The sequence below is a fragment of the Sodiomyces alkalinus genome (genome assembly GCF_003711515.1).
Source record: "Sodiomyces alkalinus F11 unplaced genomic scaffold SODALscaffold_1, whole genome shotgun sequence".
Taxonomy (NCBI): domain Eukaryota; kingdom Fungi; phylum Ascomycota; class Sordariomycetes; order Glomerellales; family Plectosphaerellaceae; genus Sodiomyces; species Sodiomyces alkalinus.
Window position 1 is genome coordinate 1,549,620 of NW_021167079.1, and position 19,957 is coordinate 1,569,576.

General features: G+C 55.7%; 8 protein-coding genes across 8 annotated transcripts; 3 read left to right on the forward strand and 5 right to left on the reverse strand.

The window, feature by feature from the left end:
* Nucleotides 1–1,472, reverse strand: SODALDRAFT_8875 (hypothetical protein). Its single transcript, XM_028615757.1, has 2 exons — nucleotides 1,310–1,472; nucleotides 1–1,181 (listed from the first exon to the last, which is right to left on the reverse strand). The coding sequence occupies exon 2, from the start codon at nucleotides 1,179–1,181 to the stop codon at nucleotides 141–143; it is 1,041 nt and encodes a 346-aa protein (XP_028469965.1). The 5' UTR covers nucleotides 1,310–1,472; the 3' UTR covers nucleotides 1–140.
* Nucleotides 1,473–1,870: 398 nt separating this feature from the next.
* On the reverse strand, nucleotides 1,871–3,083 carry SODALDRAFT_326328 (hypothetical protein). Its single transcript, XM_028610139.1, has one exon. The coding sequence runs from the start codon at nucleotides 3,018–3,020 to the stop codon at nucleotides 2,142–2,144; it is 879 nt and encodes a 292-aa protein (XP_028469966.1). The 5' UTR covers nucleotides 3,021–3,083; the 3' UTR covers nucleotides 1,871–2,141.
* Nucleotides 3,084–5,807: 2,724 nt separating this feature from the next.
* On the reverse strand, nucleotides 5,808–7,790 carry SODALDRAFT_8921 (hypothetical protein). Its single transcript, XM_028615758.1, has 3 exons — nucleotides 7,111–7,790; nucleotides 6,885–6,994; nucleotides 5,808–6,762 (listed from the first exon to the last, which is right to left on the reverse strand). Exons 1-3 carry the CDS (start codon nucleotides 7,671–7,673, stop codon nucleotides 6,041–6,043), a joined length of 1,395 nt encoding a protein of 464 aa, XP_028469967.1. The 5' UTR covers nucleotides 7,674–7,790; the 3' UTR covers nucleotides 5,808–6,040.
* A 1,642-nt stretch (nucleotides 7,791–9,432) lies between these two features.
* SODALDRAFT_326332 (Cut9-interacting protein scn1) lies at nucleotides 9,433–11,150 on the reverse strand. The gene has a single exon (XM_028610140.1). It carries the CDS (start codon nucleotides 10,891–10,893, stop codon nucleotides 9,652–9,654), a length of 1,242 nt encoding a protein of 413 aa, XP_028469968.1. The 5' UTR covers nucleotides 10,894–11,150; the 3' UTR covers nucleotides 9,433–9,651.
* Nucleotides 11,151–11,396: 246 nt separating this feature from the next.
* On the forward strand, nucleotides 11,397–13,218 carry SODALDRAFT_374527 (hypothetical protein; the record flags this gene model as incomplete). The annotated part of the gene is made up of 4 exons (XM_028614681.1): nucleotides 11,397–11,420; nucleotides 11,488–11,531; nucleotides 11,703–11,972; nucleotides 12,085–13,218. 4 exons carry the CDS (start codon nucleotides 11,397–11,399, stop codon nucleotides 12,962–12,964), a joined length of 1,218 nt encoding a protein of 405 aa, XP_028469969.1. The 3' UTR covers nucleotides 12,965–13,218.
* Nucleotides 12,959–14,308, reverse strand: SODALDRAFT_326334 (Spc24-domain-containing protein). Its single transcript, XM_028610141.1, has 3 exons — nucleotides 14,237–14,308; nucleotides 14,039–14,171; nucleotides 12,959–13,866 (listed from the first exon to the last, which is right to left on the reverse strand). The coding sequence occupies exons 1-3, from the start codon at nucleotides 14,261–14,263 to the stop codon at nucleotides 13,355–13,357; spliced, it is 672 nt and encodes a 223-aa protein (XP_028469970.1). The 5' UTR covers nucleotides 14,264–14,308; the 3' UTR covers nucleotides 12,959–13,354.
* Nucleotides 14,309–14,572: 264 nt separating this feature from the next.
* On the forward strand, nucleotides 14,573–15,786 carry SODALDRAFT_326335 (mitochondrial fission 1 protein). Its single transcript, XM_028610142.1, has 4 exons — nucleotides 14,573–14,777; nucleotides 14,840–14,858; nucleotides 14,938–15,031; nucleotides 15,157–15,786. Exons 1-4 carry the CDS (start codon nucleotides 14,759–14,761, stop codon nucleotides 15,484–15,486), a joined length of 462 nt encoding a protein of 153 aa, XP_028469971.1. The 5' UTR covers nucleotides 14,573–14,758; the 3' UTR covers nucleotides 15,487–15,786.
* Nucleotides 15,787–17,068: 1,282 nt separating this feature from the next.
* On the forward strand, nucleotides 17,069–18,945 carry SODALDRAFT_268133 (hypothetical protein; the record flags this gene model as incomplete). The annotated part of the gene is made up of 3 exons (XM_028607594.1): nucleotides 17,069–17,215; nucleotides 17,275–17,822; nucleotides 17,901–18,945. 3 exons carry the CDS (start codon nucleotides 17,069–17,071, stop codon nucleotides 18,943–18,945), a joined length of 1,740 nt encoding a protein of 579 aa, XP_028469972.1.
* Nucleotides 18,946–19,957: the final 1,012 nt, after the last annotated feature.

Sequence of the window (19,957 nt, forward strand, 5' to 3'; positions counted from 1 at the left end):
TTTCTCGCAAGAAAAAAAGGTTCTATACGCGGCTGTTTGTTTGCAAAGACGGATCTATCACCTAGGATTTTAACCCGAGCGAAGCTGAGGTAGAACATAAATGAACTAACCCTATAGCCACTCAACAGATTAACAAGCCATCATGGCCAAACCTCAATCTTCTCCCACTGCCCATCCCGTACCCTCCCCGCCTCTTTCGCTTTCCCTTCCCCTCCCACAAGCCCGTCGTCCCCCCCACCGGGCTCGGCCCGGACCCGGCGGTAAAGCCACCGTCTCGGTCTCTGCGGGTCGCGGAGGTCGACCTGGTCCACCTCTCGGGGCACAATGATCACGACCCGGAAATTCCCCCGGGCAACGGGATCATGCAAGTCCTCCACTCTCCTCCCCACCCTCTCGGCCGGGTCGTCCGTTCCCTCAGACGAAATCGGCGTCCCGGGCGGGGGATTCGCAAACGATCCGCGCATAAGGGGACCCAAGTTGCCGAAATGCGCCGTGACCTCCCTCGCGAAACTGAACCCTTCTCCGCCCTCGCCTGTCGCATCCCGCATCTGCGACAGGAGAAACCTCTTCAACTTTTCCTCGCCCCATTCCCTTCCCCTCTCTCCTTCCCCTGGCCCCTCGTCGCCCCCTTCAATATCAGGCCCCACGACATACGCCTCCCCACGAATCCTCCACTGCGTCATAACCTCCTTCCCCCTCTCCCCCTCCCCCTCCCCCTCCCCTTTCCTCCCCGGAGCCCAAAAGACCGCCTCGACCGGCCCTCCTCCGCCAGACCCCAACGTCCCCGCACGCGGGGCAGCGGCGCCGAAAAAATCCGGCACCTTCGCCATGCGCGCATCGGTCGTGAAAGCCACCATGTCGGAGTCCACCCCTTCCCGGTTGCGCGGGGCCGTGTTCCGCTCGTTGGGCGGCAGGGTGCCGAACATGCCTCGGAAGACGCAGGTTCGTGCGCGGGGGACGTATGTCTGTGCAGGCGGCGAAGGCGGCGAAGGCGACGAGGGTAAAGGCAAAGGGTGCAGCGTGGCGAGGGTGAATTCCATTGGTTCTGCGCCGTTGTTCGACGTGGTGTTGACATGGTCGAGGAAGAGGGCGCGCCAGGGCGCCGGCGGGGCCGTGGATGTCATCGTTTTGTGGCGACGGTCAATATGGAATGTGAGGCTCTTGGGTGAGAGTCGTCTCATCTGAAGTGAAGGGTTAGGGTGATGTTGGAAGACGCGGGGAAATAACGACGGCTTGAAGAGTGTCCCCAATAATACCTGGAAATTAAAGGGTAGAACCTCGGAACCCCGCCATTGGATACCTTAGGTACCTTATCCACGTCATTTGAGATGTATCACTGGCATCATTTATCGACAGCACTTGAATACCTGATTCATTCACTTCAAAGATATGAGATTGGTAATCCCTGAGAAGAAATCAACATTCCATCAAATGACTACACGGATGTAATGTGCTGCTCATACTGACGAGACACAACCGGCGCATGACCTCGTTGTGTTCCGGCTCTATTACAAAAGGAATCCCAGCCTCGCCTTATACAGCGAGATGGGAGAAGGGGAACCTGTCAATGTACAACGAGCTTAGCAGCTTGCCCTCCGGGCAAGGCCGCTACGCTCGCCCCTGCGGGGGCTTATCCCGCTGCGCGGGGGGGGGGCCATGGGGGGGCGGGATTGATCGCAGTCAGAACGTCTAATCTACAGTGATCCGCACGGAATAAGTACCTAGCGAAAGCCTATATATTACTGAAGTAACCTGATCTTACGCGTTATAGCAATACATACTATAGGATAATATCGACCGTAAAACGTAGCCAAAACGCAATAAAAAAAGTCGTAAAACAGGTCCGGGCGTAAGTATAGGAACAAAAACGCAGGCTACCTTATAAAAAGTGGCGAGAAAAACAGGTGGGCTAGCTTTAGTATATATACTCAGGTACCTTAAGATAGTAGATACTACCTAGATATAGTCTGTATGCGTGACCAGGGGAGAATCGGCCATATATACCCCAATTTTCCATGTCGTCCAAGTCCAAGCCAAGAAGAAGGGAAAAAGGAAAAGAAAATATAATACAAAAGATCGCCAGCTATATATCCCTCACATCCACACTCCGTAAATTAATCAGTTCTCACCGACATCCCTCTCTACGGCCGCGGGCTCCAAACACCTCCAGGTACATACCGAAACCCGTTGGAGATGACCGCGTCGGGCAACTCAGCCGCCGCGCCATGATGGGTTGTATCAGCGTAGGCCGGGGGTAGCCCATCGTCGCTGGTATACCCCGGCAGCGAGCTCGCGGGGCTCAACGGCCGGCTCCACCCGTTCCGCGATTGTGCATCTTGCTGCTCTCGCTCCCGTTCGCGCATTCGCATCATCCCTTCCCCCGCCGCCACCATGTTGCTCACCACCACCGTCACCGCCCGGAACCGCGCCAGGTCCACCTCCATCGTCGTGCTCATGTCCGACACGCTGCTCTCGCTCCCACTTTCACTCGCTCCGTCATCGCTCTCGGGCAGACTGTGGCCCTTCTCGTCGTCGGCGTCATCCTCCCCCTCCTCGTACGAATCTCTGCCCGACTCGGACCCTTCCGTACCCACCAGCGTAATGCTTTCGCTATCCCGTATGCTTCGCGGGCGGTCAAGCACATGACGGTGGTCCTCCTCCTCCTCCTCCTCGTCCACGCCGCTGCCTACGGAAAAAAGCTCCGCGGGAGGGGCGTTGACCTGGTTGAACTGGCCAGGGCGACTGATCGGCACCCAGCGCCAGGTCGGCGCGCCGGGCACGTGACCGTCCTCGAGCACCCGCTGTCTCTCCGCTTCTTTCTCTTCGTCTTCGAGGCCGGCGCGGCAGAAGACGCGGCGGAAAAAGCGGCGTACGGAGGCCTTTACGGCAGCCCGACGTTCCGCCGCACGAGCACACCTCGCGGCACGTCGTCGGCGGCGCTCTTCGCGGCGGGTTTGGTTGCACCACGGCTCAAGGGAGGCGCGGCGAGCGTTCCAACGGACGCAGCAGCAGTGGAGCATGGATATGAGACCGATGACAGCGATGATGGGGATGAGATAGGGTAGTAGATTATCGCCGTCGTCCTTGAACACACACAGCCCGAGTCAGCATACCCATGCCATGAGCAAGCAGGGGATTCAAGAAGGGCGAAACTGAAGATCAATGAACCAGGGAACTCACGTCTGAAGAGGATGAAAGAGCAATTGCTTCGGCGCCGGAAGACGACGAGGAGGAACCTGGTGATGATGCGGACGCTCCGACCAGCGGTTGCTCGTGGGTTGGCTTGGGTCTCTGGATGGTAGCGGTCGAGCTACTGCCAGGGCTCTCAGTTTGGTCGGACTCATCCCACGAGAAGAGCCCACACTTCCGGGCCCTCTCCTCGCCGAAGACCTGAAAGACGACCTTCTTCAGCCGGTCAGCGACCCCCTGGACGGCGCAATGCAATGGCCCGAGTTGGCAGCCGCCTTGCTCGTCCGTCTTGGAGGTATCGAGACCGTACGCATTCGCGATGAACCGCTGCTTACGGTCGACAGCCGTCTTGGCGTGCTCTAGCTGCTGGCGCAACTCCTCGAGCCCGATAAGGTTAGCCACCAGGGACATCTCCTCCTCCGCGCCCAAGTGGGAGGAGAAATCGGCCTCGGCCACGACGGTTACGGGGCCGGTGATGGAGAGAATCTCGAGGTCGGTCTGCCTGAACCGTACGAAAAAGGTGAGGCCCCAAACCTCGTGAGTACTGGCGGCACGACCGTCGACTTGGCGGATAGTGAACACCAAGAGCTGGGAATCCCTGCCAGCCGAATCCCTGCCGGCCGAATCCCAGTCGATGGGGTCAATGTCGAAGGTGTCTTCCAAGCAACTGACGGACCATATTGCTTCGATGGTAGAGATGTGGGATCCCCCACGATAAACACTAAGGTCTAGGTCGTGGAAGACCAAGTCGCCGTCAAAGGAGTCGACGGAGGAGGAGGAGAGGACTTGGCCATTCACGGTGATGTCGGGGGTGCCGCATGGTGTGTCGACGTTTCCGATTTTGAGGTGGAGGTACTACGAGTGCGCCCAGTAAGCCAAGGTGAGCAACAAGAACGGGAATCCTTCGAGACTGTAGGGGGGAAAGCAGAAGGAGGGAGCGGGTTTGCCTACGTGAGGTTCAGTACGGCCGAAGCCATCGAGGGCAGGAACATCGAAAGATAGGAGGGCATCCGTGGCTCGAGGAGATGCTGGGGCTACTGCATGTTCCACAAGGCGAGGCCCGTCGATTAGCTCTAGATGAACTCCAAATGACAACTTTGCAATGTCCTTCAGGATCGAACCTGTTTGGGCACTGACAATCAAGGGAGAAGAAGCTCACCCCGTGGTACTTTGACGGGAGTGTCGACGGCTAGGGCAGCGACCAGCGGCAGTGTCCAGAGAGGCACAAGAAGAGCCCGAAGCGCGAGAGGCCCGCGCATGACGGCGGTCACGGGCTGATATGAGCTCGGTCGTTCAATGGGAGGGAGAATCTACGGCCGCGGGAGAGAGATGCCCTTCAACCCGAGATGGTTCATGGGCGTTGCAGTACACAGAACCCGAACTTCCCGGAGGCGACAACGCCTGACGATGACGACGAGGAAGCAGAAGAGTCAAATGCAATTTGCAATTTGTTCGCTGCCGCCGTCCAGAAGTCAAGACGGCGCAAAATAGATGATACGCTCGATGACTTGTGCGGGTAGGTTGATGAGCAACGGACTGTGGGAGGGAAGGGATGAATGAATGAATGGATGAATGGATGGATGGGAGGGATGAATGAATGAATGGATGAATGGATGGATGGGATGGATGGATGAATGGCGGGGAATGAGGGTGAGACCGTGAATGGACACCGAGATGCGAAGGAGGGGGCTGAGCAACAGAACTAACAGTGTGTTACGAAGTACTTCGTACTTCGCACGTGTACCTGACAATAATACCTAAGGTACGTACCTAAACAGGAGGAAGAGGCTGTGCACCGAGGGTCGTGTACTTGAACAGTACTTTATTCGACGGGTATTCAGACGAAGCGAATATGGTACCTAATCAGCATCTATCTGGATACCAACCAAACCGATACCCCGGTCGAAACATGGGAATATCTTGGTGACTACGTCGAGCACTAGCCCTGTACGGAGTCCCTATGAACCACCGCACGGTAAACTCCCTGTCGAAATCTCTACCGGCGAGATAACGCTGGAATGGAATATCCCGCCAACCAAATGTTTGTCCCTCCCGTAACCGAGTAATGCCCTGTGCGGCGTACCCCTACGGCTTACCGTAGGTACCTAAACCCCCAAATCCTTGATAAGGTATCTGGTATCTAAGGTACCGTAATCTCCACTGTGACCTCCAGCCATTGACAACTTCGTTAATTCGGCTGCCTGGCCGGGCCCCATCTGCGGAATGTAAGTGAGGTCCAAATGGGTGAAAATGCAGGAACCGCCGTCAACATCATCTCTTCGTCCTATGTCCCACGGTATTGTAACCAGTATAAGGCCCGTCAGCCCAACATCATCTCTCATGTGTCAATTGACTGACCTCCGTACATTGTACTCCTACCGATAACCCCGAGTGGCATCGGGGTTTGGCTTGATCTCCTTAAGAACCTGGAACGATTCTCCTCCGGTTGTCTGGATGGTCTTGTTGCGCATAAGGTGCGAGTCATCACGGAGTAATCAATTAACCAGTATTTCCTGAAGCCATCTGCCGGCCCGACATTCTTCTAAGCCGCAACATCCTACATCTTGCAAGGTCCCAAATCCATGTCGAAAGCCCTCCAAAATTTCATGAGCCCTACGCTCTGATAACGCCAAATGCGAAGCAAGAAACCTGTGAGCCCGTAATTCCCATTCACTTACAGAAACTCCCGCAGCACTTGCACCCGTGACCGCGCCACATCGGAACCTTGTTCCCCCTCTCCCATGATTTGCATAATCTCAATCATTCGAGCTGCCCGTCAAAACGTCAGCACAACACGACACGACACAAAGAAGAGAAGATACAAAGGTTCGTATGAGGCGGGGGGACTACTCTACTCACTGATATCGGCCCTCGCCCGCACAAACAACGGATCCTTCGCCAGCAGCGCCTCCCCTCCCGACTCTTTCGCCGCCTCGCGGAGTATGCTCCCGATGCACAGCGCCTCGAGGAACGCGCGGTGGTTGAACACCCACCACACGCGCGCCTCGTGCTCGAACGCCTTGAACAGCACGAAGAAGCTGGTGATGGCGTCGTGCGCCGCGTCCAGCGCCCCGCGCACGTTGACCGGCGCCTCGGGGCTCTCCGACGCGTGCACCAGCATCAGGTTATGGTAGTAGTTGCTCGACAGGAACAGCGCCTGCCGCACCACCCGCTTGCTGCTGCCGTCAGCCGACCGCGCCAGCGCCGTCAGGCTGTTGGCGTCCCACGACCGGAACACGTCCGGGAACGACCGGTACACCGCCCGGAAGTCCGCCACCAGCCGCGACTTGTGCCGCGCCGTCGTGCAGATCGGCAGGTCCAGCGACCGCGGCGAGCAGATGGTCTCCTGCACGAGGTTCGCCAGCGTCCACGAGCCCCGGATGTACGCCAGGTCCGTCGGGTCGCTGGCCGCGATCGCCGACCCGTCGTCCTGCAGGTCCTCCACCGACACGTCCGTGTGGGTCGCGGACGGCGGCAGCGACAGGAGGACGGTCAGGAACGTGTCCTGTAGCAGGACCGCCTGCCACAATTTTCGCCGCTGTTGTTTTTCAAACGGGCTCGCATCTGGCGTGACTATTTTTTGGGGGGGTTTTGTTTCATTTTATTTGATTATCAGCAACCGTCCCCCAGTCATGCGGCCAGCAAAAAAAAAAAAAAAAAAAAAAAAAACCCAGCAAGCGAACGGGCAAGCTTACCAATGTTCGGATCCCTGTGCAAGCCCATAGCATGTGCTTGCCGGATAAGTATACCGGAGAAGGCCCAGCCGTCCGATGCATGATTGTCGTTGATGAGAAAGTAGGTTATTCTATGGCAGAAGTCAGTATGCTAAGAGGGGAGAGAGACGAGAGACGAGGGACGAGGGACGAGGGACGAGGGACGGATTGACCAAGGCCGGTAAAGGTGCCCATGGCTGGCACTTACAGAACCATCGCCTGTATGGATCGTATCGACGCGGTACTGAGGTACGAGAATATCCGCAGAGCCTGGTTACTCGCCGAAGCGTAAAACTCGGCCGTCTGCTTCCCCTGCTGCGGCGACGTGGACGTGACAAACTGCGTGCCAAGAGCCAGCATGGTGAAGATGAGGCCCACAAAGTCGGGGTCGGCCCGGTTCTTCTCCTCGGGCGGCAGGCTCCAGAAATGCTCGTAGTCGGCGTAGAAGGTCTGGCGGTGGATCATGGGGTAGACCGGGTCGACCACCTCGAAGTAGTGCGATATGAGGATGTCGGCCTGGATCTTCTCCGGCAGCACCGAGATGACCTCGGACAGGCCGCCCTCGAAGGTCCAGTAGTTGGCGAAGGGGTGCTCGGAGCCGATGCCGAAGACGTTGCTCGCGCCCGGCTGCGAGTAGGGGACGTTGGACAGGAGGCAGGTCGAGAGTCCGCGCGAGGTAAAGCTACGGCCGTCGATGGCGCCCCTGTCGGCTACGTTGGGGACGTTGAATGCCGGTCGGTCTAGGCCCCTCTTTTTAGGGGGTTTGGTCATGCGGCGTCCGCTGACCGCCGTACGGTTCGTCTCCCTGGTACCCCGGTTAACGGGAAGGCGGGGAAGAGATGGGAAGAGATGGGAAGAAGAGACTCACTCGAGTAAGTTGGCCACGGCTGCATATCTACATTCCGTCTGTCGCTTAATACAGGCCAGGCAATGCGGTCTTCCTCTGTCGCACTAAGGGATGATCGATGCCAGTCAGCCATGAGGGGTCCAAGGAGATGGAGGATTTCAGGAGGCAATCTCATGGAGCATAGACAAGGATGAAACGGGACGGGACGAGATGAGAACATGGCATACTTTGGTCTTCCTATCAACACATGCTTGACAGCTCAGGGTGGGCTTGTTCCGCTTCTGCTTCTTCCTGGGCGGGTGTTGATTCTGCTGCCCATCGACGGGACTGGCATGGCTTGCATAACTTGCATAACTTGCACGGCTGCCATGGGTCTCCGGGCTCGTAGCTGGATCTTCATCCTTGGCATGGCCGTAGGCATTGTGCCCGTCGAATCCCAGGGGAGTGGCTCCATGGCCGTTCGTACGGCGGAGATATGCCGTGCTATTCAGGTTCTGCGGCTGCGGCTGCGGCTGAGGTTGCGGCTGTGGTTGTGGTTGTGGTTCTGGTTGTGGTTGTGGCTGATATCTCCCAAATACTGGGCCCGGTGAGTGGTAGATGTTCGAAGCGGATATCGATGAGACCGATGTCGGTGTCGGGGCTGGATTGGGTTTGGGTGTGAAAGTGCGAGGGTCGGAGTGGTTCGTCATGACGGATGACGCTACGGGTTGTGACGTCTTCCGTTTTATATTTCCTTTCCCTTTTTTTCTTCTTCTCTTTTTCTTCTCTCTTTTGGCCTTTTTGCTCTTTTTGGGCCCTTTCTTCCTCGTTCTATTGGCGGGTCGGGCCAGGACTCCGATCCGAGGCGTGCTAACAAGCAATTTTGCCTTCGCTACACTCGTTGGGATTCGTTCTCACAATGACCCGCACCCTCGGAAATACTCCGCAAAAGACGGGCGATGAGATTCCGCGGGGGCCGTTCCACGACCGAGCGTGTCCCCCGGGTTGAGACAGTGACCGGGGCTGTGCCGGTATTCCGTATCCCGATACGGGCAGGTATCGGGCTTTGTTTGGGGGGTGGATATTCCGGGAATAAGAGAGCGGACGCCTGTGGTGCGCCGTAATATTTCGGTGTTCTGATGCCCTTGCTACGGTGTTGGGTGCGGCATTGTTACTGGGAATAAACGGGTGATGGATGAAGCGGGAGTGGTGGATTTATGAGGGGGAGAAGATGGGAATAACGGATAAAAGGGGAAAATAAAAAAAATTATAAAAGCAGAGAAATGAGCTTGACAGATGTAGGTACCTCCCTAATAGCAACTGACGACAGGGGGGGGTGGAAAGGTTAGAACACTAACAACGTATAGCGTCGGTAAGCGTTGTGGGGTCCTGGTTTAGCTTCCATCGACGTCGCTAGGTACCTATGAGAGACGTTTCAACTGCCTGGGAATACCTTGATGTTTGTGTCTGAATGCAAAGCAGAATCGAGACAGCCCGTGTAAGTGATATGGTCACGGGCCCGAGCAGGTTCATTGGATACATGCAACTACATGTAGCTTTCTAGAAATACTCGGTAATACTGAATAATTCCTACCTTATTATTCCGTACGGAGTAAGGTAGCTAAGGTAGCTGAGGTAGGTACCTGTAGTTTACGCCATAATGACCGGATGCAGCGGACGCTACTCAACGGCCATTAAATCCGCTTACCAAATGTATAGTTTTTCTTTTTCCTTTTATTTTTGAATCTACCAACCTCAGTATGCCATCTCTATCAACCTTCTACTACCGCTAATCGCTTTTGCCCGGAATGTGATGCGGTGTCATCATGGATGGTTTGTCCGCTAGGGGTGTCTCCGTGCCTCTAGGAGTCTAGCTCACTGCTCCGCCGGCACCCGATCTTAGCATTGCCTTTCCATGTCCAATCACCCAAATATGAATGCATGGTAGTTCTCTGAGATCTTCCTCACACCCTCCTCAAGTCCCCAGCCCTTTACTTCGCACACCCTGCGGTACATCGACTCCAGCGCGGCGTCCATCTCCTCACCGGCAACATGTAAGTCGCTCTCCACCAGCACACCATCGTCCGGGCACGTCCGCAGCACGTCCTCGAACTTCTGCAGTCCGCCCGCGGTCCCGAGGTTAATAGCCGCGGAGAAGGAGACAAACATGCGTGCCGGGATAGCCGGGTTTAGGTACTGCTTCAACATCTCCGCCGGCCCCGAAAACGAGTGCAGACATATCCTAGGCGGGTATGGTGCTCCCTGGCCATGTTCCTTCCCGCTCCTGTCCTCTTCCCGCTTCGGCTGTTTCCTGCCACTTGTTGTATGCCTCGCTCCCTCGCCCTCGTCTTCAGAAGCAGATGAGGACGACGACGACGACGACGACGACGACGACGACGAAAAGTCCTCCGCCCCCGGCGCGATCTGTCTCCTCTCCTTCCGACTGAGCACTTCCCGCTCGTGGCCCTTCCAGCACGACGCCAGCGCGTCGTAGAGAACCCCGTGCGCCTGCACGCCGTGCACGCTAACGGCCCGACCGAGCTCTCCGGCCAGTCGCAGCTGGGCTTTGAGCACCGCGATTTGGTGGTCCATGCGCACGCGCTGCGGGCTGAGGAGACGTCCGTCGCGGCCTCCCGGGGTCTTTCCGTCGGTGGCTTGGGCGGGTTGGCCGTCGGGGAAAGGTTGGGGTAGGCGGAAGGCTTTATCCAGGCCGATCTCGCCGATCAGAGCCAGTGGACTGTCCAGAAGGCGCTTTCGGGTGGCATCTGTATAGGAAGAGATGGAAGCGGGTTCGGGGAGCGAGTCGAAAAAGGCGTCGTCGTCTGGGTTGGGCGCTGGGGTGAGCACGGCCGAGTAGTGGGCTCGCTTAGCAGAGCGGGCGTCTTCCTCGTTGCCGTCCGCCGGTGGGTGATATGTCTTTTCGGAATCCGGGATGGTGTCGTCGTAGAGCTGGTGAGAGAACCAGGGGTGCCAACCGAAGCAGGGGATGGCACGGGCCCGATTCCGGTCTTGGTTTCCAGACAAATCTTCCAAGAGGTCCTTTCGAGTGCGAACGGCGAGAGGCGAGGCGGCTACGTCGGCGACGAGAGACTGGTCCTGTGACCGAGTCGCCATGACGGTGAGGACGGCGGCATTCATGCCGGGGATGTCCTCCAGGGAGGCCATCGTGTCGGTGGGATGACAGTGAGCATCGTAGACTCCAAGTGACCAAGGGAAAGGATCTTTCGTTACGGGTCCGTCATGAGCATCGTCGTCTGTATTTTTGTTGGCTCGACCATCGTGTTGTTGACACATGGCTAAGGTAGAAGCGAAGCAGAATAACAAATGCAAGACTCCAGGTATCTGTTACCCCAAACCAGATCTTTTGGGTAGGCGAAATGGAAGAACGCAAGGAAATAAAAGCTCTGTTTTCCGTACTCGGTAGATAAGATGTATTCCGTATAGTGTGACATAAGCTCAATCGCGTTGATAATTCCTCGGGACTTTTCACACTGGACGACTCGATGTGATGTCAAGCCGACAACGAGATGAACAATGCCAATTAAAACCGCTGTACTTCCACACGTACTGTAACAATGCGTAATTGCTATCTAGGTACCTTATTATGGAGAAATTACCTTATCGTGGAGTTGCAACTTGTACGTAAGGCACTCACTCACTTACCCCGCATGACGACACTCTCGCCCTGCCCTGTACGTGTACGGTTCTGTGTAGGGTTTGGCAGCCAGGGACGAGTACCTATGAAACAAAATATATTAGACCGCAAAGTCCTTGGTCCAAAGGGTGACCGACCGGTACCCAAGGTAATCAAGGTACCTAAGGTACCTACGCAAGGTACCTTTTACCTATTAGGTACCTAGGTAGCCAGGCACAACCGCAGACATGTGACACTCGAACCCGCCCGACTACGAACTCCATCTCACAATGTCTCAAGTAGTAACCTGACACCATTCTCGCCCATCTCAATACAATAGCGATTCTTCTTCTGCACAACCTGGGCTTACCCCGTTTTCTTTTCCTCTCCATAACTGCCCCGCTTCCTTCGGATTCGCCCTGCAGCGTTTCAGGAGCATTCAGGAGCCTTTGAAAGTCTTATCACCACCTGGCTACCGTATCCGGGCCATCTTATGCGCCCACCCCGTCATTCACGGCAGGGAATATTCTAATGCTGCCGTCTCATACCGTGGTTTGGGAGAAATTACATCGACCTACTCGTCTCTCGGAATAGGATGCGGTCTGGATGAGTAGCCATTTGTTTGGCTGCGCGATCCGTACACTGCCGAGCTCAATCATGCTATCGAAGGCAAACAAAACCTCCAACTGAACAACCAACCGTCTACCTCTTTCCCTCACCAGAACATCGAACATCGTGCCCTGCCACTGCGGGTATCAACAGCCCCTCATGGCTCTTCTCAACGCCTCTTACATTGTCATCTTCCCTTTCCTCGTCTTCTTTACTGTTCCGCTAGCCATCCTCGCTGGCGTCACCACCACCCTCGCCTTCGCCATCCTCATTTTCCGCGTTCTCCTCGTCTACGTCCAACTTTTTATGTCTCTGCTGCCCTCGTGCCTCACCCAGGGCCATCGCAGCAGGCACGCGTCATATTACGGCTACGGCCCCGCATCGCTTTCCAAATCGCCCTCTTCCTCCCTAGCTTCCTCGTCGTCGGGCGAGTTGGCCGCCCCTACCTTCACGCCGCCGCTGCTCACCAACGCCTCTCGAAGCTTGAGCTTGAACCGCATCCCACAGCAGCAACGACGACCCCGCTCGCGCCGTCCGTCCTCGACTTCGGCCGCCGCGCGAGACGTCTCGGCTCCGCCGCTTGACAGCGAAGGAGGCAGCGGAAGCATGGGGCTCATCCCGAGCATCGGCATCGGTCGCGACTTTGAAGGCATCGGTGGCTGGCGGTTCGGCCACGACGACGATGCCGACGACGAGCGTTGGGCCACGATCAACTCGCGCCTTGAGTTCTTCGATCGGCTGCATCACGGGGCCAGGCATCATCAACGCGGCCCTTCCGCCGATGGCGGCCTCATGATGAAGGGGCGGCGTCGTACGCGCAGCAGGAGCCCTCAGGCTGTGATTAATAGCCACGGCGGCGTCAGCGGTGTGGCACACGTGTCGCCGAACAGTTCGAGGGTGAGGATGCCTGGCGTCTCGGGTGCTCTACTACCCGTTGCCAGGGCACCGAGGGAAGATGACGGCGAATATTTTCCTTTGGTAACTTCTATTTAATGGGTGGAGGAGTTGGCTTGCCTGGAAGCATTGGTGGCTTATTTCTGTGCTACTTGTCCTTTCGCATGTTTCCCGACTATTGAATAAACGGCCACAAAGGATGGATCGATCCAAAGGTTCTTATTTAGTGTATTGGAAGGATGAGGATGTCGTTGATTCCGTTGATTTCGTACTCTTCTAAACTCGAGAGATTTTTCGTCGGTAGCCCTGTCCGCACGTATGCCCATGTGATTAAACTTCCTTTTTTTCCTTCTACTCTTCTTAAAACAAAAGTCGTCGACTTGAGTCAAGTGGATTAACCCGACGGTGAATCCATAACGTGCCATTAGTATCAACCAACTCCAAAAACGCCAAATCGTCGCATCATGCTACCCGCCACCCCGAGCCCAATCACAACGTCTGCCAAAAATAATTGGCATAGAAAAACCGGCTAAACTTCTTATCCATATTCACGACATGGACGTCGCCCTTGCGATCATTCCGCACAATAGCACGCGAGAAGGCCTCGCCACTTCCGCCACTACCGCCAGCAGCACCGACGGACGAGCCGCGACTCCTCGTCGGCCTCTCGTCGCCTCGCTCCATCTCGATCCCCAGGCTCCGGTACACGGTGAGACGGAGCACAACCTCGTCCTCGAGCGGGTCACGGGCGCGGCGGCGCCGGGCCTCCTCGTCCGCCATGCCGTCGACGCCCTGGACCTCGAGCTCCTGCAGACGGGCCGTGAGGTCGGCGGCCTGCTGCGCGAGGCGCTCGGCTTCGACCTCGGCGTCCGAGGCGGTTTTCGCGGTGCGGAACTTTTTGGTGTCGAGGCGGGCGATCTCTGATGCGTGCTTTGTTGATGAGTGTGAGGCTGTCAAGTCCGCGTGTTGGGAGGACATGGTGTTAAGGGTGCGGGAGAGTTCTGTGGATAAAGTGGTTTGTTAGCCCGGTGTGCTTGAGACATATATGTTGATTCATCTTCTTGTCTTTTTTTTTTTTTTTTTTTTGGGCCCATGAGATCGCAGTGACTCTGATTCTGGGTTTCTACTATTGAAACGGGGTGTGCGTGTTGCAGAGGTGGGAAATTGCCATACTCTTGAGGGCATTTTCGGCTTCACGGATCCGAATATCGCGGGCTTGTTGTAGATTAGAGAGAGATTCGGAAATACGCGCACAGGCCTGCTTGTCGGGCTGGATGTTGAAGTTGTTGATTGTATGGTGGATGAGCTGGACAGAGAACAGCGCGTGTCAGTCTAGGGTGCAATACTTGCGAAGGCTTGGGAGTGACAAACCGTGGAGGGGTCCTCGGAGAGAAGCATCTTGGGCGAGCTTTATCAATTAACTCTTTTGTCCAAGGGATATGGACTTTTTTTCAGAGCAGTTTGCTGTTGAGGATATCGTGGATTCTTTCGTGGCTTTGTGATAGGTATCGCGTGCATGTGATGTTGATGGAGAGACAGGGAGGTTTGGAGGCATGCCCCACTCGTCGCGGTCAGCTCCCAAACACACAGTACACACAGCATCACCGGGACAACCACGGCCCGCATCCCGCTTATCGTTCCTTATCAGGTTTTATCGGTTCTTATCGCTCTCCACAGCCCCGTGACGTCGTCATATCGTGGCGCATCGCCGAGGATCATCAGTCCTGGCTCCAGGTACCTTGCCTAGGTACCCGTAGCTTCTCCGGACCGAACAAGTTTGATTCCATGTTCTCCCAAGAGCACCACTCTGGTATTTGAATGTCTTCTTTGCTCCAAATTTGCGTCTGAAGAAGGGAGAAATTTAATACCTACGTCAAATCCAATTCGGCTACCATGCCATCCGAATTACCTTGTACGTTCCCCTCTTCCTTCCAACGAGTCATATGTGGCACCCCTCTGACCCCATCCGAGCAGACGCGATCGATGCCGAAACGTGAGCTCCCCCAGCGTGTACATAACCCGACAAGAAAAAAGGAAAAAACCCGAAATCGTGGTCTAACAACCTATGCTAGGCCTCTCAAGGCGTCGGAGCTGCAGGTTCTTCGGGCGCAGTATGAGAAGGAAGGCGACATGGTCGGCGTCCAAACCAAGTTCAACTACGCCTGGGTACGCTCCCGAACCCATTTTTAAACTCTCCCGACCTTCTGGAATTTGACAGGGGGGGGGAGGACGTGGGCTATACATTCTGCATCCTGAGGGTCTCGCTGACAGGAATGGCGATCTTCGCTTAGGGCCTCGTGAAATCCGACACCCGCCACGATCAACAACTCGGCGTCCGCCTGTTATCCGAAATCTTCCGCACGTCGCCCGATCGTCGCAGAGAGTGCCTCTACTACATGGCCCTGGGCAACTACAAGCTGGGGAACTACGCCGAGGCGCGACGATACAACGACCTGCTGCTGGATAAGGAGCCAGCCAACTTGCAGGCGGCCGACTTGCGACAACTCGTCGACGATAAGGTGGCCAAGGAAGGGCTTATGGGTGTCGCCATCGTCAGTGGAGTGGCAGTTGCTGCGGGTGTGGTTGGGGCCTTCTTGATGCGAAACGTCAGGAAGAGGTGACGTGGGCTTGTCTGGGATCGGGTGTGTCACTTGTGTACCTCTGAGAGGTGGCGAGATGTTATGAGGCGGCTCCCCCTTGCGTTGGAAGGCTTTATCGAACTGTGTACTTTTACGAAAGGATGCGATGGCTCTGGCTCTGTTGTTCTTATGCCAAAGTCACGCAGATCTAATGGACAGACTACTTGGATGTCTAACAATTTGCTATTATGAGGGTTGTCTACGAACAAACTGTGCGGGCGTCTAACGGTTCCTGTACTTAAACCATGGATAACTTCAGAGGGAGGTATAGTGATTTTTGGGCCCATAAGCTTCATGCTTTGCAGCGATGAGTTTCTCCCAAGTGTAACTTCTTGTGCCCATAGTATATGGCTCGGAATTGAGCGGAGTGGCTAGACTCTCTGTGACTGCATGGCCAGCAATACGAAGTAGTTTCACGGCTTTGGCGCAAATGAAAGTCTTTGACTGATTGTGGTAGAAGCAAACGTTGACGTTTGACGAAAGAAGTCGATGGAATTCGGTGGAGCTACACGTCTACCTGAAAGCTATGAATGGACCGGACGTTGGCTCCACAGTGACTCAGCAGATCCACGTCGACGTGAAGTGAATGGGGGGAACGTCACTTTTACTCCGTACACCGGCAATAGCATCAAGCTTGCCCCTCAAGGATATCGGTGTTCCTGCCTTAAACTAGAGCTTCCTTACAAATCCATCTGCGCTTTTCCCTATCTTGCCTTCTGAATCTCTGAACCTCACCATCGTTTCTATCCTAATTAATTCTACGACGGAACTCGACGACCTAGCCAATTCGGCCAACCTGAATCACATCACCTCCGTCGTGACCTTCAACCTACCTATTTCGAGACATCTTATTTGTTTTCTTCACCTCGGTGCTCGCTCTCTTTATCGCGTGCACAGTCTCGGAATCGTGATTCAATATCGATTTCCAATATAGTGACTATTTCCGAAAAGCAACGAAATCGAGAGGTAAAAAGTCACCAAATTGGCTGGGGAAGACAAGGCACCAATCTCGACTCAACCTGCCACACCTCGTTACACAATCATCGGCTTTGAGCAGGGCTGACCAGGAACTTCTGACATCTAGGCTCGACCTCTGATGCAACCCCTCCTTTCGTACGCTGGTTGCTGATAAGTCATTGTCCAACTGGCCTACTGAGCAACCCGCGTCATCTTGCTCCCAACTCGCCACCATATCCTGCTCTCCTGGTGATCGTCAGGCTGAGTGCAGGTACAAACCTCCTCTCTCCGAACTAGCCAAAGCCGAACCTCCTTGCGTTGCCTCGCGTCGAAACGAGCTTTTGCACTGCCACTACCTACGTCTTAAGGCGCCACCGGGCACGCTCGCCACTTCTTTTCGCCGTACAATCCAGCACTTGGCACCTAGCACCCACTACACTCCGCTCTTCCAGCCCTCCAACCCTTTAGTTCTCGACCGAGAGCGGCCTATTGCCACTGTTGCGTGGTCGTCAAACTGGCTTTCCGAGCGCTTCAGACCGTAAGCCTGCTCGCAGGCCTTGGACTTACTGCCGCCGCCGCTCTGCGGCGTGCCCAAGAGGGGGCCGAGATGGCTTCCCATAGCGCTAGCAGTGGCCCTGCCGATGCCGCAATCAGCGGCCGCGAGAGGGTCTTCTGCCACAACTGCGAGAATGAATGGTTCCGGGATGTCAGCGGCCTCATATGTCCTCGGTGCGATAGCGACATAACCGAGATTGTGAGTCTCCCTTTTTTTTAAGTCTCCGAGCGGCTTAAAGCTGACAAAATTTTGCTTAGATTGACCCCGAAAATGACCCCCGCCAGTTCCACGATGGACAGTCTCTTTCGTCGGGTGATGGGATGCCGCACCTCCGCCGAGCCGCCGACACCGACTCAGACCCGGAGGAGGCCGATATAGAGGAACATGTCCATCACGGGCCCCCTGGATTTCACGTCCATCGCACCATCTGGAATCACGGCGGACGCGGTGGGGACCCCCATGGCCGCAGCTCCAGCTCGAACACGAGAGATCGCAGCCAACCGCCCGACCCCAGCGACACGGACCAAATTATGTTTCGGTTCTTCGACATGCTCAACACGTTTGGCGCTGGGCTCGGGTCCGGGCCGGCGCCTCGGCCTGCACAAGAGGACGACCCCTATACACCCAGGCGTAATTTCCGCATGCCCGGTCCGACGTTCGGCAGCCCTGGAGGCCAGGTGAGGACGTTCACAACGAGATCGGGCAACGGTGGGTTTACGAGCTTCACCATCGCCACGGGACCCGTGCATATCGGTGGTGGCGGTCGTCGTGCCGCCGGTGAATCGGGGAATGATGAGTTTCAAGCGTACGTTGCATCCCACTGTTCCTTTTTTTTTTTTTTTTTTTTACTTCACCCTGATGCAATTGCTAACTTGGTGTGCAGCGTCTTCGGTGACATCCTGGGCGGAGTGGGTCCTCCGAACCCCGAAGGCAACAACCAGCCTGGGTCGGAACAGGGGCAGCCCCGGAACCCGGCCGAAAACTTGGCGATCAGCCTTCATCAGATCCTGAACCTCCTATCTCCGGCAACGGCTCGTCATGGTGATGCTGTGTATACGCAGGAAGCGCTCGACCGCATCATCTCGCAAATGATGGAACAAAACCCTCAGTCGAACGCGGCACCGCCGGCTTCGGAAGCAGCCATCAGCAAGTTGGAGCGGAAGAAGGTGGACGATGCACTGTTGGGGCCCGAGGGCAAGGCCGAATGTACCATCTGCATCGACGAACTGAATAAAGGGGACGAGGTTGTGTTCCTCCCGTGCAAGCACTGGTTCCACGAGACATGCGTGGTCATGTGGCTTAAGGAGCACAACACTTGCCCGATATGCCGTTCTCCGATTGAAGAGAGCAATAATAACAACAACAACAACAACAACAACAACAACAACAACAACAACAACAACAACAACAACAATAACAACAACAACAGGAACAACGGCAGTTCTGGCGACTCTGCCGCCGGGCCGTCCAACTCGGGGACCGGCCCTCCCCCACCTGGCGGGGCTGGCGGGTGGAACGGCATGCCTTGGGGATTTCCGTCAGCTGGAGCAGGCCCGGCCCCGCAACCGTCCAGTCGAATGCAAGGGCCGCACGTATACCGGTGGTCTTTCCAGTTCCCGCCGAGGTCTACTCCGGACGGTCCTGAGGCGAACCCGTGGTCAGCAAGCCAGCGGCACATGTCTCGAGACTCGGGCCCCAGAGCCAACCCCGAGACGTCACGCAGCCGGCGGAACTCGATGTCGCCGCCTTACGAATCGCCACCCAACCGAGCGCGGCAGCGTAGTCCGACGCCGAGCAGCTGGAGGCGGGAAGGGGCGCAGACGACGGGACGCTCGCAGAACCAGAGCCAGGGCCCGTTGGGCTGGATCAGGAACCGGTTTTCACGGGCATCGGGGTCTGGAGATGGGGATGCGACGGAGCGGAGATGACGGTGATGGGCACAGCACATTCTTGCGTCGGGGCTTTCACGTCGGGGGTTTTCCGAACAGCGCCCTGAACAGGTGAATAGGTCAACCACAGCACGTAGCAAAATGTGTCAAGGACAAACGCGTTTGTTGGATTGCGGGCATGTTAACTTGGGTATAGCTTGAAGACAACTTGAGAATAGACTTTTTGGCAGACAAGACGAGCAAGGCAGGATGACGGGAGGCCAGCGTTTTGTTTGTTTGCAGACAGGTATATTGAATAGACGGTAGTTTTTACGGTTACGTAACGGGTGTTGAATGGACCAAGTTACGCTGTATCTGATATATTGAGTTGTACTTTAATTCAAGTATCGTAGTTACTTCCTGAGCTAATAACAGGGCTGAGAAGGAACGATAAGAGTAAACGATAAGAGTATCCGGGATACCTAGTCCGGTATCCGTAGTCCGCACGATGTACGAAGAGGTACTTCGCAGTACGTACAAAGGTACCTTAATACAGCGTACCTTACGTGTACAAGAACGCACTTCTTCTTCAGCCTATCATGGGTCGATCACCGCTTTATCGTCCCGTCGCCCCCAACGTTCGTCCAGGCCTCAACCTCGTCTCCCACTCCCCTTATCTCACTAATAAATTCTCTTTTTTTTTCTGGGGTTTTTATTTGTTCCCAGACCCCTCAGATACTCGATACCGGTGCCGAGAAATACGAACAAGGAACAGAAGAACCAAACGGCGCTGCAGACACCAGTCCCCGCGGCGTTAATGGGATCCGGAGAGGAGTAGCCTGCTGCCTCATGGCCTTGGCTCTCAGCCTCCCTCCAGGTTCCTAATATATCTCACCCCCCGTTTCAATGATGACACACCTATACGAGGAGGAAAGGCGACGACGACGAATATCGACTCAGTAGATGTTGACACAAGCAACGGACGGACCCTCGCCATTATCGACATCCCGCTCTGAGCTCTGAGCTCTGAGCTCTGATTATCTCCCTTATCCTCATCCTCATTCTCAACCTC

What these genes read in the sequence shown, in the direction of transcription:
- SODALDRAFT_326332 (XM_028610140.1), bottom strand. Translation starts at nt 10,893, where the DNA reads ATGGCCTCCCTGGAGGACATCCCCGGCATGAATGCCGCCGTCCTCACC.
- SODALDRAFT_8875 (XM_028615757.1), bottom strand. Translation starts at nt 1,181, where the DNA reads ATGAGACGACTCTCACCCAAGAGCCTCACATTCCATATTGACCGTCGC.
- SODALDRAFT_326334 (XM_028610141.1), bottom strand. Translation starts at nt 14,263, where the DNA reads ATGCTTCTCTCCGAGGACCCCTCCACG. An exon ending in TCTCCGAGGACCCCTCCACG is followed by an intron (nt 14,172 to 14,236) that starts GTTTGTCACTCC and finishes TTCTCTGTCCAG; the next exon opens with CTCATCCACCATACAATCAA. An exon ending in AGCCGAAAATGCCCTCAAGA is followed by an intron (nt 13,867 to 14,038) that starts GTATGGCAATTT and finishes CTTTATCCACAG; the next exon opens with AACTCTCCCGCACCCTTAAC.
- SODALDRAFT_326335 (XM_028610142.1), top strand. An exon ending in CCAAGTTCAACTACGCCTGG is followed by an intron (nt 15,032 to 15,156) that starts GTACGCTCCCGA and finishes ATCTTCGCTTAG; the next exon opens with GGCCTCGTGAAATCCGACAC.
- SODALDRAFT_8921 (XM_028615758.1), bottom strand. Translation starts at nt 7,673, where the DNA reads ATGACCAAACCCCCTAAAAAGAGGGGCCTAGACCGACCGGCATTCAAC. An exon ending in TCCATACAGGCGATGGTTCT is followed by an intron (nt 6,995 to 7,110) that starts GTAAGTGCCAGC and finishes CTTCTGCCATAG; the next exon opens with AATAACCTACTTTCTCATCA. An exon ending in GCACAGGGATCCGAACATTG is followed by an intron (nt 6,763 to 6,884) that starts GTAAGCTTGCCC and finishes CCCAAAAAATAG; the next exon opens with TCACGCCAGATGCGAGCCCG.
- SODALDRAFT_326328 (XM_028610139.1), bottom strand. Translation starts at nt 3,020, where the DNA reads ATGCTCCACTGCTGCTGCGTCCGTTGGAACGCTCGCCGCGCCTCCCTT.